General features: G+C 42.7%; 1 protein-coding gene across 8 annotated transcripts in view; it reads right to left on the minus strand.

The window, feature by feature from the left end:
* The window catches only part of RAPGEF5 (Rap guanine nucleotide exchange factor 5), a 348364-nt gene that overhangs the window by 207921 nt on the left and 122327 nt on the right, over positions 1 to 18116 (minus strand). For 2 of the 8 annotated variants that reach the window (XM_070615906.1, XM_008535526.2), the window contains exon 1: positions 12054 to 12424. The exons of 4 other annotated variants lie outside the window; for them this stretch is intronic. In XM_070615906.1, the coding sequence (XP_070472007.1) occupies positions 12054 to 12278 (225 nt within the window). In that variant the 5' untranslated portion in view covers positions 12279 to 12424. Of the gene's footprint in view, positions 1 to 12053; positions 12425 to 12504; positions 12621 to 18116 lie in introns of those variants that run through there. 2 more of the 8 variants (XM_070615910.1, XM_070615913.1) reach the window with 2 other exon arrangements.

The raw sequence follows: 18116 nt of genomic DNA on the forward strand, positions 1-18116 counted from the left end.
ATTTGTGTTTTAACAAGCCATCCAGGGATTCTCAGATATGCTAAAGTTTGAGAAGTCTTCCTTCAGACCCCATCTTCGACTTTAGGGAGAACAGTCCATAGATAACCTATCAGAGACCCTTGGACTAAATGGAGTCCAGCCTAAGGAGCCCCTGACTCTTCTGGCTTCCACACTATGACTGTCAGCAACATACCAATGTTTGAGTCTCAGTTTCCTTCTTAATTGCTAACAATAAAACCAATACGATCTCTTTCAGCTTTCAAAGGGATAGAAGATCCCTTGGAATCCCTCAGATCTGTCATGTCAGGCAACGATGACGATATTGATGATGATGATAACAGCAATGACAACAGCAGCAGTCACACTTACTAAACCTTCTCTACATAACTAGCTCTGTCTTACTAGTGCTGTGCATATTAATTTACTTAGTCTCACCACCCTGTGAAGTGGGCACTGCCTTTGCTTCACAGATGGTGAGGTTGTGGCATATAGAAGAGCTCAGTTACCTGCCTTTGAGTCTACATAAGAAAGGAATATCTATTCCAGAGTTATGAAAATAGTAAAACAAGAAAGTATATGAAAGCATGTTGTAGACATAAAGCAATATATAAATGGCAGAATGAACAGCCAACTACTGATGAACTGAATTTGCTGAGTGTTTTAAGCTCTAAATTCATGAGATATTCAAGGTAGATTAGAATATGACTAGGCGTGTGGTTTTTTTTTTAAGGAGTTATGTGCCAAAAAGAGTGGGAAATTCGAATGCCTCAACAGGTGTTATTTGAAGGTTTCTGATAAATTTGAAATAGTACAGGAAAACAAATGTTGATGCTAATTTAAGGCTAAGAGATAGCTTTCATTGATGACAAGAAATAGCAATAAACCTCTTACCTAAAAGAAGATAAAACTATTTGGTAAGATCCCACCAGACCCAAAGCAATGACATCACAAGTTCTCTTCCAACATCTCTCTCAGAATTCTGTTTATGGCCAAACATACCATTTAATCTTCTAGAAACAGATTTATGGTTATGTTCTTTTTACTCTTTCGATATGACAAATTCTCAATTTAATCAGATTCCTCCTGCATCTTCAAATGCTCTATTAATGCATTATCTCTCCCATCCCCAACTCAAGAGATGTGGTGAATATTAAAGATCCATTTGTCTAAGATACGCCTCAAAATGTTCTAGGGGTTGAGTTGGCATCTCAATGGAGAAGGACCGCTGCTCTGACCTGATCAGACAAGGAGCAAGACATGAAAACTGGTCCCCTCTCCCACCATCGATTCTCATGATAGAACAGTGGTATTCCACTTTAGGGACAGAGACTCAGAAAGGTTAGTTGGCTTATTCCAGGTCAAACAGTCTTGAGATGATACACAGAAAAACGTTCTCTCTACCATACCACAGACAAATTCTATTTTAACAGATTGAAATAAGCATCATACTTCCCCTGTTTCTAAAAGGAATTATCACATATCTTCCCTTTTTTCCTACAAAAGAAGACTTCATACCTATATATAAATTCACAGCACAATATGAAGAAGCAAACCATTTGTAGTGTTTGTTCATTATCGTCAACATTTAGAGTGTTAGACCAAGCAGAAGAGATAAGCTGTTCACTTCCCTCAATAGTAACAGGAGAGAGTAAAACAAATTTACAGTCAGCACCAAAGGCATAAGTGTTGGGCAATCACAAGTATTTGCATGTACACCTCATAACAGCTGCAGGTAAATGATTTGACAAGGTCAAATTCAACTGAACGACAAAACCACCAATGGGGCTGGAGTTTAAGTTGCTAGACCAGCTAGGAAAAAAACACAGGACGACAACCAGCTAGATTGCAGAAGCCCTGAATTTCAGGACTCTCTAACTTTAGTCAAGGTTTGTTTTGCCTTATTAGAAATCCTGAATTATGTTTTTTCTACAGATAACACAAATGGTACCAAATGAAAGAAAGGTATTTTACAAGGGAGAAGCCATGTCTCATGAACAAAGCAGATAAAATACAAAAAAATGACCAACTGAGTCACAGAAGGTAAGATCTGCCAACTCCCCACACAAAGTACGGAGACTCAGAGGCTAGTCTGAATCGACCGACATTTGGGTATACTCGTGGTTCTCAGTTTTAAAAAATAAGAAATACTTTCAAATTTTACTTTAAAAAATCTGAAATTATTTTTCAATAATTATATATATAAATATATAGATATATAAGCTTTATATTTCTATATAATTTCATTTAAAAGAATTTTGGTTTCTTCTACCTTCAACATTACTCTGAGGCTATTTATGCTTTTTGTAGGAAAAATTTAAATTTATTCTTCTCTGACATTTAAATCATTACCTAAGCAATAAAAATTGTTAATATAATCTTAATTCACACTTTTCACAGTTCATAAATAGATACGGTTTGTGTTTGTATGCACATTTTAAAGCTGTGACTTACTTTGATGTTTCTACAGATAAACTATACAGCTACATTTAAAAACTGAAACACGACTTGCCAAAGATCCTTTATTCTAAGATACCACAATTTTAAGACACACCATCAATTTAATAATAGCTTTACAGGGGAAAAGAAAGCACCCCATTTAATAATTATATCGGTTGTAACATGCATCCCTATTTAAAAAGTGTTATAATGAAAAAGAGAGAGAGAGAGAGACTATAATCGAGGAGATACACTAATTATTTCACTTAGAGAGGGGATACAGCAGAATAGGGAGACCTCCTAATATGAAGCCCGATTTCTTGGGTTCAAAATTTGGCTTCTCCATTTACTGGATGATCTCAGGCAGCTTACTTAGCCTCTCTGTACCTCATTTCCCTCTTTGGAAAAAAAAGAGGACAGTGAGAGCATCTGCCACCTAAGGCTGCTGTGAGGATTAAATGAGTTAATGTTCTTAAAGCACTTCAAACAACCTGACACCATCAATGTACTATAAGGATTTGTTAAATAATAGTAATCACCACCATCACCATCACCACCACTACCACCACCTCCCAGGGCTCACTGAAGCATTTGCTACATTCTAAGGCAAACAATATCCAATTCAACAAACCGGTAAAATACTTTAATTCAAGGAAATACTGACAACTGAATGAGCGCTTGATACTATGCTAGGTTTTTAGAGGAAGGAAAGATAAACAGTAAAATAATTATAGAATGATGGTGCTTCTCTCTAGAAGGCAGGGTAGGGAAGGCCCTTTTAACCAGGGGTCTGTGGCGACCCAGGCTTCATAACATCCACAGGCCCTCCGGAGTGAGATGCAAAATTCCATCCCCACGTGCACTCTTCTGGGGGGGCTATCCTCTGATTCTTAAAAAGGCCTGGGATCCAAAAAAAAGTTAAGAGCCAATCACTTAGGGTAATCACGCCACGTTAACAGGTAAATATACCAAAGTTTAATTTTATTGAAAGATATTTGTGTATTCTCAATGATTTTATTCCACCGTAAATAGGTTCATTTACTTTGATAGGTATGCGCACTTCCCACTTCCTGATCAAGTTTCTTAAATATTAAAGAAGTCACAGGCATAAACATAAATCCTGGATTACAAGAAACTCATTCTACCTCTTCTTCCAGTCTTCCACACGCTCCAGAAAAGAAACCTACTTGCCTTATAAATCTCAAAGCACATTTGTAGTATGGAGCGAGTCAGCTCCAAACCTCCCGAGAAAACCATGGCTCCTGGGATGAGTCATCCCAGACCTCCAGGGCTGCAGTACAATGGCTGGTTCCGCTGGGGGATGACAGACAGCTGCTGCTCAAGCCATCGCCAAACTTGGCAGTAATTAAAGACTGATCCCGGAAGCCATAACTGAAGACACTGGAAAGAAAACTAGCCGTGTTTTACACTAAGATTTGAAATGTCTCACGCACCCATTGTTTCAATACACCACAGGTTATAATTAAGTCAAAGTCTTAGAAAACATGGTATTGTGGGGAAGCCACAGATTTTGGAATCAGACAGTCCTAGGCTCCATTCTGCCTCTACTACTTTCTAGCTGGGTGACCATGGACAAGTTACTTAACCTCTCTGGACTGTAGTTTCCTCATAGGTGAAAATACCTCCTACCTTTAGGGGACTATTGAAATTCACTCTGAAAAAGATGTGCCAGTATCCACAATGGCCTCTGTGGACTTTTCCCTTTCCCATATCCATTTATGAATGATTTATCATAATAATTTGCCACAAAAAAATAAAGTCACTGATTTTAACTATTTTGCCTTCACAGAAAATCTTAGAACTTCTCATGAACTACTTCCAGGTCACATAGCATTACTGGAATTATCAGTATTCTCAACAAGGGTTGTTATGCAATATTGGGGCAAAAAAAATCACAAGTACTCAAAGTCATCACCAGTGACTTTTCTCCCACCTTTCCAGCTATTTTCAGCCATACAAGTCACCAATTACTGCCAAGTCAATTTCAGAGACAGTGCAAGTGTGAAACTATTTTGTTATGGTACCAGTATTTAGACACCACCTAAAATATGCACTATATGTTAGGATATCACATTTTTTAAAAACGTGGGATCTGACATTGCATATGAAAGCAAAATTTTTTTTGTGCCTATATTTCCATAAATACGTCTATGAAAGTCCCTTTGCCTAGAATAAGCATCTGCTGGGGAAGGAAAAATTTAAGCGCCAATGTGCCCAAAATTTTCCATATATTGTCTCTATTCTCGGAAAAACCTGATCCATGGAATATCTCATTACAAAGGAAGAAACTGAGTCTTAGAGAGCTCAGAGAATAACTCATGCAAGACACAGATTTCAGAGGCACTGGGATTCATTCACACCCAGTTTCTGAAGCCATAGCCCATGCTCTTTTCCTCTGATCTAATTATGTAACCAAAGCCTTACGAGAGGTCAAAGGGGAGAGAAAGAGAGAGAGTAAATACAGCATTAACTTGCCACTGAGTTCCTTTGCTAGAATTCACATGAAATTAAAATAGAATAAATGAATCTATAATTTCTTTTCCTTCTTCCCAAATAAATATATTCAGAAGTGATTTCCATGGAGTCTTACTTTATCTGTAGCCATGGTCAACACAGTTTTATAATACAGTGTCAAGGTTTGAGCTGGTAGGAAGTCAGTGTTTCTCCAATAAGATCATTTCATATCTGATCTGACTCACCTGCCCTGGCAGACCACGCCTCCCTTGATGGCCTTAGTCTTCCGACAGGCTACTCTAAGCAGATAAGAACAAAGTAGGGGGGCAAACTCACAAGTTTTTTTTGGATTGGCCTTGATCAAGGTGGGCCTGGGTGATTTCTGCTTATGACACACTTATTGCTACTCTTAATTTTCGTAAACATTAGTTACCATTCACCTGTATCCACAATACTTCCCCTCCTTCCCTGTGTCCTCACCCAGTAGGTCAATCACAAGCGTCTGTGTGCTCACATGAAAGAAAAATTAACGTCTGGCATTACCAGCAGCATCACTGATCACTCTCAGAGTAGTAAGGTCATCTCAGCAAGTACTTTAAGGCTACGGCAGCTTACAGTAAACAGACCTTTGCCCTCAGTGCATTTGAGGAAAACCAGAGAGTCAATTCAGAGGATGGACTATGGAGCCAGACTGGCTGGATTCAAACCTCCCTCCCTCCACCCACTTGGTGATCTTGGGTAAATTATATCTGTGTTTCAGTTTCCTCATCTGTAGAATGCAAATAACAGCATCTAACTCATAGGCTTGTTGTAAGAGTTAAAGGAAATTTATATCAGAATATGCATGGCACATAATTAAGTGTTATGAAGCATTAGCCATTGATTTTATTTTTAAAGATTGGCCCTGAGCTAACATCTGTTGCCAATCTTTTTTTTCTTCTTCTTCTTCTTCTTCCCCCCAAAGCCCCCCAGTACATAGTTGTATATTCTACCTGTAGGTCCTTCTAGTTCTGCTATGTGGGACGTCACCTCAGCCTGACTTGATGAGCAGTGCTAGGTCTGTGCCCAGGATTCAAACCAGCGAAACTCCAGGCCACCAAAGCAGAGAGTGCAAACTTAAGCACTCGGCCACAGGGCCAACCACCACTGATTTTAATTTAAATACAAAGAACAAATTAGATGTTTTGCCTGTAAGTTATATGTATAAAATGACTATAAATTGGGAGTACTGGTATAACTTGGAGCAGTGTGTGTTCCCCAGTCAACAAAGTCTTATTTCTGGCAGAGGAGGGTACTAAGTCACATCTAAAGTGTTCCAGCTTGGACAAAGGAAATGGGCTACCTTGTTCCCCTTTGCGAGGGAATCATCTGGGTAGAGAGTGTAAATGAAAAAGAGAACCACATGCAGAGAGCCACCAGCTAGCTGTTCTTCCAGTTTCTAAAGTGTGAAGGCACCTGCCATGCCATAGGGACCTGGCTGAGAGCAGGGTGGCTCCAGAGAAGAGGTCAGGGTGGAGAAGAGCAACCCAAAGGCTGAGGAGCCCTGGAGGACTTTGGTGAACAGTCAACTTGGCACAACTGATGAATCATTCTGGCTGCTGTACATGAAACAGATTTCAAGGAGACGAAGAAGGAGGCAGAGGACTGCAGAAAAGACCAAAATAAGTAGCAGCCAAAACCCAAAATAAGTCAGTCCCAGCACTCTGACAATATATATAGAAAGAGGCAACAGTAGTTACAGCTATTGCATTAGAAGGAGAAAATGACAGTCTCAGAAACAGCCCGATGAGAATTTAAAAAGAAACAAAAACCCAAGATGGAAGGCTTAAGACCAACCACTAAGAGAGGCAAAAGTTGGAGGAAATGAGCGGTTTTCAGTAAAAACAATCAGTGCTTCTTGGGAGAATGGCTGACTTCAGGTCCACAGCAGGCAATGTACAAGCTAAGCTTAGAATATCTTGTGCCAGGAAGCAAGAAAGTTATCAGAGACTCTCGAGACCTTGTAAAAAGTATACAGAAGGTAAGAACAAATTGAGCGTCAAAAAGAATATGGACGGTAATGGATTGAAACAAATACATTAACATCCACAAGTTCTTAATGATATTTAAAAAGGAAAACTTACTGATTATCATGGGAGGTTGTTAGGGCAACAAATCATTACTCAGAAAATTGATAAAAGGAAAAAGTTAAGCCTTTTCCCTGTCTTTCCTACACAATCTGAATTTTAGGAGACCCAAACAGTTCATGAGGGGAAGTTCTTTATAGACAGAATTTCCACCTAAAAAATGCAAGAGGAATGATATCAAAAAAGACAAGAAATAAGCATTGGTGAGGATGTGGAGAAAAGGGAACCCTTGTGCACTGCTGGTGGGAATGTAAACTGATGCAGCTACTATGGAAAACAGTATGGAGGTTCCTCAAGAAATTCAAAATAGAACTACCATATGATCCAGCAATTACGCTTCTGGGTATTTATCTGAAGAAAACAAAAACACTAACTTGAGAAAACATCTGCACCCCCAGGTACACTGCAGCATTATTTACAACAGCCAAGAAATGGAAACAACCTAAGCATCCGATGGATGAATAAAGAAAACACGGTATATTAAATGCAAAGGAATATTATTCAGTTATAAAAAAGAATGAAATATTGCCATTTGCAACAACATGGATGGACCTTGAAGGCATTATGCTAAGTGAAATAAGTCAGACAGAGAAAGACAAATACTATATGATCTCACTTATATGTGGAATCTTAAAAAAACCCAAAAACCAAGCTTATAGATACAGAGAACAGACTGGCAGTTGCTGGGGTGAGGGTGGGGGTATGAAATGGATGAAGGGAGTCAAAAGGTTCAAGCTTCTAGTCATGAAACAAATGTCATGGGGATGTAATGTAGAGCACAGAGACTATAGTTAATAATACAAAACTGCATATTTGAAAGTTGCTAAAAGAGTAGATCTTAAAAGTTCTCATCACAAAGGAAAAATATCTGGGGCCGGCCCCGTGGCCGAGTGGTTGGGTTCACACGCTCCGCTTTCACAGCCCAGGATTTCGCTGGTTCGATCCTGGGCGTGGACATGGCACCGCTCGTCAGGCTATGCTGAGACGATGTCCCACATGCCACAACTAAAATATACAACTGTGTACCGGGGGAATTTGGGGAGAAAAAGCAGAAAAAAAAAAAAGATTTTAAAAAAAAGAAAAAAAATCTGTAACTATGTATGGTGATGGATGTTAACTAGACTCATTGTAGTGATCATTTCACAATACACACAAATACCAAATCATTATGCTGTACACCTGAAACTAATATAATGTTGTGTGTTAATTTTACCTCAATAAAAAAAAGAAAAAAGTATAGACACTAAAAAAAAAGAGGAACGATAGATTTAGATCATCACCATTGTGCAGCCCCCAATGAAATGGATCTAGGCCACAACCATCGATGTTGCTAAAATCTTAGGTGAAAGGTAAGCTGACTCCACCTGAACCCACTAACCAATCTTAACATCTCAAAAAGAGACATCCAGACATCATGCGTCTTGTGATGTGATGCAACAGATTTTACATAGCACCACCTACAAAGGATGTGTGCCTTTGAACCTGAATCTAATCAGGCTTCTACATCTAACTGCCAGATTACAGGAAACAAGAAGAATAGAGGAACAAATTAAATGACACCACAGGCAAGAAATCAGCCCCGAAAGTGGGATATTCTACTAAACAAATGACCCGCTCTCTCACCATCAAATCAATGGCATGAAAAGGGGTGGGAGGTACCATTATAAAATAAAATAGATTTTAAAACCTAACAACCAAAGGCAATGTATGTACCTTGTTTAGTTCCTGATTCTAACAAATCATAAGTAAAAAGACATCTTTGAGAAAACTCGAAAATGAGAATTACATTAAGGAATTATTGTTAATATTTTTAGGTGTGAAAAGGCAGAGAAGTTTTTTTTTTTAGAAAAAAAGTTCTTATTGGAGATGTAAACTGAAACATTTATGAGATGACATGATGTGTAGGATTTTGCTTTTAAATACATCAGCCCCCTCAAAAAATGTGGGGAAAGGGAAAATATATGAAACAAGGCTGGCCAAATTTCTAACTGTCGAATTGGGTGTTTATTATACTGTTCTCTCACAATCTCCATAAGACAAAGTTCTAAAAAAAATGGTTAAAAGGTTTGGATGGGAATTCAAGGTGTGCCTGATCTTACCACTGATTTTTAGGAGGTGCTAGGGTCCTCCCACAAAGCAAAACTTAACCTAAAGAGTCCACTTAGCATAAAGATGTGCAAAGAATCTTAATCAATTTGTGTTTTCAATTCAACATAAGTAGAAGTGACTGAACCAAGGAACCAGGAGTTCTGCAGTATTAACCAAATGTCAGCTTAATTTTTCCCAGTAAGAGATTTCATATACGGCACCCAGATTGGGCAACACAACCCACAAAGAGCTCACTTGGTGACAGTTGGTATCAGATTGTGCAGATTTGTTGGAGCCCCAGGCAGCATGGACAGGAGCCACAAGTATTCCTAAATCAGATCTTGGTCAATACAGACATTGCAAACTTTCTCACCAACTTGTGTAACATGCAGAGCTGCTTTTCTCTCTTTCTTTCTTTTTTTTTTTTTTTTTTTTTTACCAATGGTAGTGAATTTGTGTTAACTTGTCCCTATAACCACTCAGTTGTAGTTGGGAAGCACAGCCCATGAGATACTAAAGGTCCACAGAAGGATCTATGCCATGATTTGTTAGCATCAGTATCACTGCCCTGACCAAGGGGTAACCAGATGACCCCGGAGGCTGGCAAGTCACCAACTGGTTTGGTACATATTTCACCTGTTTTTCTCTTTCCTTCAAACCCATTCTGTTATGGACCAAATGTTTGTATTTCCTCAAAATTCATACATTGAATCCCTAACCCCCAGTGTGACGGCATTTGGAGACGGGGCCTGTGGGAGATATTTAGGGTGAGACTAGGTCATGAAGGTGGGGCCGCCATGATGGAATTAGTGACCTTATAAGAAAAGGAAGAGAGCTATCTCTCTCCCTCCATGTGCACCAAGGAATGGCATTCCTCTCCCTGTGGGGACACAGGGAGAAGGCGCTATCTCCAGGCCAAGAAGAGAGCTCTCACCAGAAACCAAAAAAGCTGGCACCTTGATCTTGGATATCCCAGCCTCCAGAACTGTGAGAAAATAAATTCCTGTTGTTTAAGCCACCCAGTCTGTGGTATTTTGTTACGGCAGCCTGAGCGGACTAAGACAGGTACATATTCACCTATTTTTCTTTCTTTCAAATTCCTTCCTACCTCTTTGTAAGGTGAAGTTTCCAAAATCACACAGGTGGTTCCAAAGACAAAGAAGGGGAAAATAGTTGAAAATCATGGGTTTCCAACATTGAAAAATTTGACAGTCTTCCTCCAATAAAAAACTGGCCATATGCTAATGAAATGTGTTTGGAATGTCCCAAAGAGAAGTCATACAGTATCAGAACCAAAGACAGGTCAATAAAGTATACATTATTAGAAGTAACTACATTTAGAATAATTAGGAAGATAACGATAAGTAGGTATATTAGCAAGGAGCACATCATCATCCCAGGCAGCGAGCGAGAAACACAAGCATGTGAACCTATGCAGATGAACACTACAGATCTAGCTATACACAAACCCTCAGCCATTCTCCTCACGGAGCACCTAGCTGCCCTCACGTCTTCAGTATCCTGTGCCATGAAAAAGTAACTGTCAAGGATAACAGGAACGCGATTTGACCTACTTTTCCCTAGATTCCTGCCAAGTCTATAACTCTGGTTCTTGAGTTTACTTAGCTGTCACATCTTTGGGACACATTTCCTCACTTTCTTTGCAGGCAATCCTGTATGCCACTTGTTAAGGTCACTTGTGGGCAGTTTCTAAACTCCCCTGGTCTGGACTTAAACATGTCCTATCACACCCAGCTAATCCTCAGAACATCTTCTGAGGTACATCATGGACAGTCATCCCCACACAGGACGAAAAATGCCCAGGAGAGGGAAACGCAGCCTAGAGAGGCTGAAGACCCACCTCAATTCAGACCCTCGCCTACCCAAAGGAAGCCACAGCAAAACAAGTGCTTCTCCCTCACTCTCATGTTTCCACAAACCGATCTTTGCAAGAGCTGAAAGTCCTCCAGTGAGGTCTTCTTTTAAGGCAGACAACCAAGACTTCAATTTTTTTTTTTAATTACAGCCCCCAAAATCTACATTGTTGCAGCTTCCCAATAAAGCCTGCTTAATGATGACAAATTTTTAAAGACCGAGTAGAGCCCACCAAAGGTGCCCCAAAGCCCTGACGAGCAGAGAAACCTGAGTAAGCCTGAGGCCCGGGCCGGCCGGCTGAGTGGCTTGTGAAAGCTCCCAGAAGCCGATCAGCAGGCTGTCCAGGTTCTCTTAACGTACAAAACATGTCTGACCTGCTCAGGCCATTGGATGCACTTAGAACCCAACAAGACACACTCCTTCACCAGGAGATCATATCGGAACACACCATCAGGAAGTCAGGACTGTAGATTCTAGGGGGCGTGCACCCCCTAAGGGGGCGTCACCAAGTCCTAAGCGCTGGCGACTCTGGAACCCGGGAGCTAGACGCTCGCCCGGGAACTTCCAACTCCTGGGTCTGCCCTCGCCGGTGCCAGCGGCCAGAGCCCGACCCGATGCCCAAAGCTTGCATGCAACAGGGCGTCCGAAACGAGCGCACACGTCCCACGCCTCCTGCAAATGGGGATCCCACTCGGGGGGCCTGAGGCTTGCTGTCGGGACAGGGCTGGCCGGCTGCTCGACACCCGGACACCTGCAGCTGCCCCTCGGGGGAGAGGCAAACAGCCCTTCTTCCGGCGATGCCCGCGTCCGGCAGCCTGAATTCACGTGCCCTTGGGTTAAGTCAGGTGCCACAGGGGAAGGAGAAACCGTCGTTCACTGGGGGGCACCCCACGACGCCGCAGTCCCAGGCTCCTCTGCTGCCCCGTCCGGCACCAGGGCGCCCTTCTGCTACCTCCCCAACTTCGAGACGCGCCCCTCAGCGGCCCGGGAGGGTGGGCGCGGGCTCCACGTGTGCGCCGCCCATGCCCACCCGGGCTGGGCCGGGCCACTCACCCGGCCGCCGCCGGCGCTCCGCTTTCTCCGCAGGGTGAGCCCGCTCCGCAGCAGCGCGGGCAGGTCCCGCAGCCTCGGCCGCAGCGGCGCCGGCGGCTGCTCGCGCTCCGGCTCGCGGGCGCTGGGGCTGCGGCGCAGGGCGCCGTCCGCCGCCGCCACCGCCGCGGCCAGGACCGGACTCTCGCACGGCGTCTGCATCTTGACGGAGCCCACAGCCATCCTCATGCCCCGCCGGCGGTGCGGCGCGGTGCGATGCGGCCCCGGCGCTCCTCTCCTCGCCTCCGCGCTCGCCTCCGCGCGCCGTCCGCGCCTTCGCCAGGCAGCGAGAGGGCGCGACTGCGGCTCGGCGCGGGGCGCGCTGCCAGCCGCGGCCCATTGGCGCGCGCCGCCGCCTCCCCCGCCCGCCAGGTGCGCGCGGCCCCGCCCCGCCGGCCCGCCCCCCGCGGCTCACCTCCGCCGGCCCAGCGGGCCCTCAGCCCCGCCCGGGCCCGAGAGGAGGAGGGGAGGACCCCTCGGGCACCGGCTCTTCCACAGGTGTGGACTTCCCAGAATCCTCCACCAGACTCCATCTCCCATCAGTTCCCTTTAGGCTGAAAAGTCCCGCTTCGCTCCCTTTTCCTAACAGCCAGGGTCAAGTTGGACTTCGACCAAGCGAACTGGGAGTCTGGGACACTCCTTCCTCCTCCCAACCCCTCCTTGCCTTTTGCACAGCCTAGCCCCAAATCGTAATCGCTATTCGTAGAAACGATTTTTGCCAAAGAACTTCAAAATAGACTCTGTATTCTGCTACAAATCGAACACCATTGAGACAGAATGTCCCGCCCCCCCCCCCCCCCGCCCCTGCTGTCCTCTCTTTGGCACACTCATCATTAAAGGATAAGACGAGAAAACTTTTGTTGGTTATGATAGGTGTTTAGCAAAATAGGTGCGAGTCTGGTGACCTGAAGGTGAATCTCTGTTAACATGTTGGAACCTGACCTTCCCTGAAAGCCTGATGCGTGTGATGACTGGGCCTGGTAAACTGCGAGGGCCTCCTGTGGTGTGAATCATTGTTTACACCATTCCAGGAGCGCGGAATAGTGGAGCATTGAGAGCGAAGCTGTTCCAGCAGGGCCTTAAGATCCAGGTGGCTGTGAATCTTCACATCCCGGCTCAGTCTGTCTTCATCAAGGGCCAGCAGCTAGGACTTTTACTCCTAGTGAGTAGAACACTGGGGACACCGTTACCTAAGACTTCTGAGAATTGAATCGGCTTATTCACTTTAAAAAAAAAGAAGATAAAATTGACAAATAAAGATTAACAGGGTGTCAGGGCCCTGAGTTGATTTACCATGATACCCTCAGGCCCTCACAAGGTAGATGCTGGCAAATATATATGGAGATGTGGCCTTGTAAGGAAAAAGGAAGAATGATCTATGACCTCTGCCCAACTTCAGATTTGGCCCAAGAGTAAATAAACATATAGAAAAACAAAGATATTGCCTTGTACTCTTGGTAACTGCCAAGTGAGTGCGGATAATGAGCATTCCCAGCCACAGGAGCAAGAAATGCTTCTGACCTGGGGTGGGCAAAGAAAAGTCAATGAAGGGAGTTAAACTGTGCCTTAAAGCTGAGTGGGGGAGATTCAACCAGATTCAGATTCAGATGAATCTGAATTCAATTCAGATTTCATCCAGAAAGAGGGATGAAGGTCCTTCAAGTAAAGAGAGAAAACGTGAGAAAAACGCCAAGGTGCTGTGACACAGGACCTATGAGGCACTGAGAATGTGTCGTGCTGGTGGGAGAGAGGGAAGCAGGAGAAAATATCAGAACAGATGCTGATGACACTCTGCCGAAAACCTTAAATCCTGTCACTTTAAGCTGTGTGCGTTTACTGGAAAGGGCCCTGCAATAAACTTTATAGTCCATTACAGTTTCCAAATACTTATCACAGATATTTATTCAAGGCTGAAATTCCACTTGTATGTACCATATAAGGCTGCCCCAGTTTATATAATGTTGAAATACTTCCGCTCCGATTGGTAAGCAGTCATCGTCCTTAGCCCCAGAGTGCCACCCCATACTCCAAGCTTCCTCCTGAAACCCCAACTGAAAGTCCGGTAGACCTTTAGTCCTGGTCCAGGAGAGGCCCTCCAGGACACTTTCGGTCAACATTCATTCTGATTAGGGGGTACTTGTGCCCTTTCACTCTTGGTAATACCTTTTGAATCACACCATGAACTTACTCTGCTCCAAAACAGAACACATATGTTCTGTCTCCTAATCCAGATTCCTGGTCTTTGCTCTCTTTTACACAGCTTCTCAAAGCAAGACCAGGGAGTTTGGATTTTGCCTCATAGATTCTATGACATTGACCAAGGGTCTAAAACTCAATATCAGTAAGGGCCTTTGGAAAGTAGGCTTGGGTTAAAGGGATAAATGACAATTGCTATTCAGCTGCTGTGTAAGGCAGACAACAGGGAATAATAGGAACATGTAAACAGAACACCTGTGTCACTATTTAGCTCAAATCAAGCAATGGTCCCACCCCAGGATGTTTGCACTTGCTAACCCCTTTGCCTGGAATACTCTTCCTCTGCAATGCTGTCCAACAGAACTTTCTGGAATGGCGGAAATGTTTTCTGCTTTGTAACCACTAGCCACATGTGGCTATTGAGGACTTGAAATGTGACTAGTGTGCCTGAAAAACTGAATTTTAAATTTTATTTAATTTTAATTAATATAAATTTAGACAGCTACATGTGGCTATGGCCTACTTATTAGAAAGCAAAGTTCTACGAATCCATGTCCGTATCTCTATTCCTTCAATTTTTTGAAGTCAAATGTTTCCATCAGTGAGGCCTTCTGTGACCATGTGACTTAAAATCATAGCCCTTCCCATCCACTCCTGACCCTTCACAGAGCATATTGCCATCTAACATTTTATGCATTTTACTATTCATTTTGTCTATGGTCCGCCTCCCCACAATAAAAATGTAAGCTCCATAAGGGCCTGAATATTTTTTTCCTCTTGTTCAGTATCTAGAACATATTAGTTGAACAGTTGAGTTTTTGTACATATGAGAACCCATTTTTCAAAAGGAGCTTAATCTGGATTTTTACATAAAATCTCCTGATTTTGCAATGTTGAAAATTTAAAGGAAAATCTAAATCCTATATATGCCAACATCACTAAGGTCAAACAAAACCACTGAGTTACCAGAGCCGATTTTTACTTACATCAAAACTAAAGTTTATGGAGATACTTATGGTAAGAAAACACAAGTTTTCTTGGCTATTTGGAGTGAAGAGAAATTGGAGACCAGGAAGATAACTCTGACAATTAATGAGCTGCAGAGAGATGAGGATCTGAATTCGTGGGGTCAGTGGAAACAGGGGTGGGGGTTATGTGTCAGACGTTAAAAAGAAAGCTGCTCAGGCCTTGGACGTGTGTTGGGGGATAGAAAAGTACTTCCAGTGGTGTTACAGATTGTATTTTACAAAGATAACCAACACAGTCTCTCCTCTCCCCCAAGATCTTCTCCAATATGATCTTGCCACTCCTCGTGAAGAAATGGAGTTTATTTCTCGGTTCCCTTGAACCTGGGCAGCCCCGGTGACTACTTTGGCCAATAGACTACAGCAGAGGTAATGGTGCCAGTTCTGTAAGTAGCCCTTAATTGGTCTGCTAACTTCCACTTCCTGCCTCTTGGAATACCCACTCTTGTGATGCTCCTACTCAGAACCCGGCTTCCTTGCTGTGAGAAGCCCAAGCCACCTGGAGGGTGCCTGTGGAGGTACTCTGGCAGCTGAACTCCCATCCAACAACCAGCATCAATTGCCGGCCAATTGTGAGCCACTTTGGACCCCGAGTCCAGCTGAGCCCTCACATGACTCCTGTACTACCAACATCTGACTGCAGCCACAGGTGAGGAGCCAAAGCAAGAACTACCCCGTGAGCCCAGTCAGTCCCACAAACTAGGAGAGATACTAATAGATTGTTTTAAGACGCTAAGTTTAGAGGTATTTGTTATACAACAATAGAGGACTAGAACACATGGTTCAAAAAAGTGTAAAGAACATACTCCCTTGTGATAAAAAAGAAGGAAATTTATATTCATATTTGTATGTGAAGAAACTTGAAATTTCTTGCAAGTGGTGGGAATTGGCTACATGGGGAAAGGAAAGAAGGGAGATTTTTCATGTATGACTTTTTATATTTTTTGTTTTTTAAAAAAAATGTAAATGAGTTACCTCTTCAAAAAGTTAAATTTAAAAAATGGCTCCAGATTTAGAGAAGTCAGGGAGGTGGGGGAGCTGGTTTTGAGGGTTTTAGCTTTGCATAGCAGTTAAACTGGCTAAACTAAAGGGCACCCAAGTGAAAATCTGACCAGCAACAGCAGAGGGTGAGCAGGAACTCAAGAGAAAGGACTAGAGATGTAGCTATGCCAGTGTTGAAAAATATGATGGTAAAGGCTGGAACTAGACTAGGATGCTCAGGGCACAGAGGATGGGCAGACACAGTTACCCCTCCCTAAGCTGGGCCCTTGGAGAACATGCATCAGATGACTTTCCAGTCTCGGTTGTAGGAAATTTGGGGTAGTGAACTCTCATGGCTTTTCCTCCTTTACTTTTTCTGGTCCCATATGATTACCAAGAATACCAAGAAAAGAATCCGTTAGCTGGGCTTTCCCTCGTATTTTTCCACTCCCTTTGTACCTGCTTGTCTTCTGACAAATGTACAGAATGCATGTCATGCTAATGAGTCTCCTAACACCGTAGCTGTTAGGGCCTCCATGAGTCCTCCTTGGAGTCCATCCTTTCCCAACATTTCCTGTTTTTAATTTTGTCCCCATTTAAGATGTTTTGCATTGCTTTACCAGCTCTCAAAAATAGAAAACCTAAATAAAATTCTGTTTCCCTGTTCAAGCCTGCCAATGCTTCAGTATGTAATGATCAAAATGGATTGACTATGACATTCTGAAGGGCCAAGGTCGAGCAGTGGGAGATCAGAAGGCAGATCTTGCACAAGAAACCCAATGCTGTCCATACTACCTCTACTGAGAGTGCCTGATACAGCCATTTGTGTACCTGATACCAACACTATTTTTGTGTTTTCTTATGGAATGAATATGCAATTGGTAGAAACATAGCAAAATAATGAAACATGTTTCAAACCTAAAAATGTTAGGCCTTACTCATTTTATTTTATTTTTCGAGAATCATAAATAGATCTGCTATCAAACTGTTCATGACAAACCTATGTGATACTCTGCTATTATTTTTGTCGTACATCACACACTATGTGTCATGCAAATATTCACTTTGAGGATGATACATTTTCCTTACACTATTTGCATTGGTGGCTCCAGCCAGAGACTGGCTGATGAGGATGGGTGCCATTTCTGGTAAGTTCCTCTTCTATTCCTTACGTTGATAATCTTGAAACAAAATCTGTCTATTCATGCCTTTTCATATGCTATTAACTGTTATCATCCTAGAAGTTTCTTTTTTTAAGTCAAGTATGCAAGTTTACCAGGCCCTTGGGTATTTAAGACACTTTTCAAATAAAAAACCTCTTTGTGGTCGAATGCCCAAGAAGACAGAAGAAGAGGTCAACAAGAGAAATAGCTTGACCAACAGACAGCAAGAAAGCCAAGGCAATCTTGTCCCATCCTCTGTGCTCTGCTTATGGAAACCTACTTGTCCTTACTCAGATGAAATAATACCTTCTCCTAGGAGCCTTCTCTGCTCTTCCCATTTGTGAATACTCCTTCCTAAGGGTTTACCTATAACTATGAATCTACTTTTACCACCTCTGTTATCACAGTGTGTCTTTTTTAGAATTAAAAGTATACATATAAGCCCTACATGAGGTAATAAACTCCTTGAGGCAGAAATTACTCATCTTTGTATTCCCCTCTAGCGTCTAATGCAATGCCTAGCACAGTGTAGATGCTAAGTTAATAAATGCATGCATGAATGAATGCTAGATGGATGAACAAATCGTGGTTAACTAAACACTGGTATCCTAAATTGAGGAAAGCAAGACAGAGGTCTTAGCAGATGCAGAGTCTCAAAGGTC

Source organism: Equus przewalskii, chromosome 4, assembly GCF_037783145.1.
Source record: "Equus przewalskii isolate Varuska chromosome 4, EquPr2, whole genome shotgun sequence".
Taxonomy (NCBI): domain Eukaryota; kingdom Metazoa; phylum Chordata; class Mammalia; order Perissodactyla; family Equidae; genus Equus; species Equus przewalskii.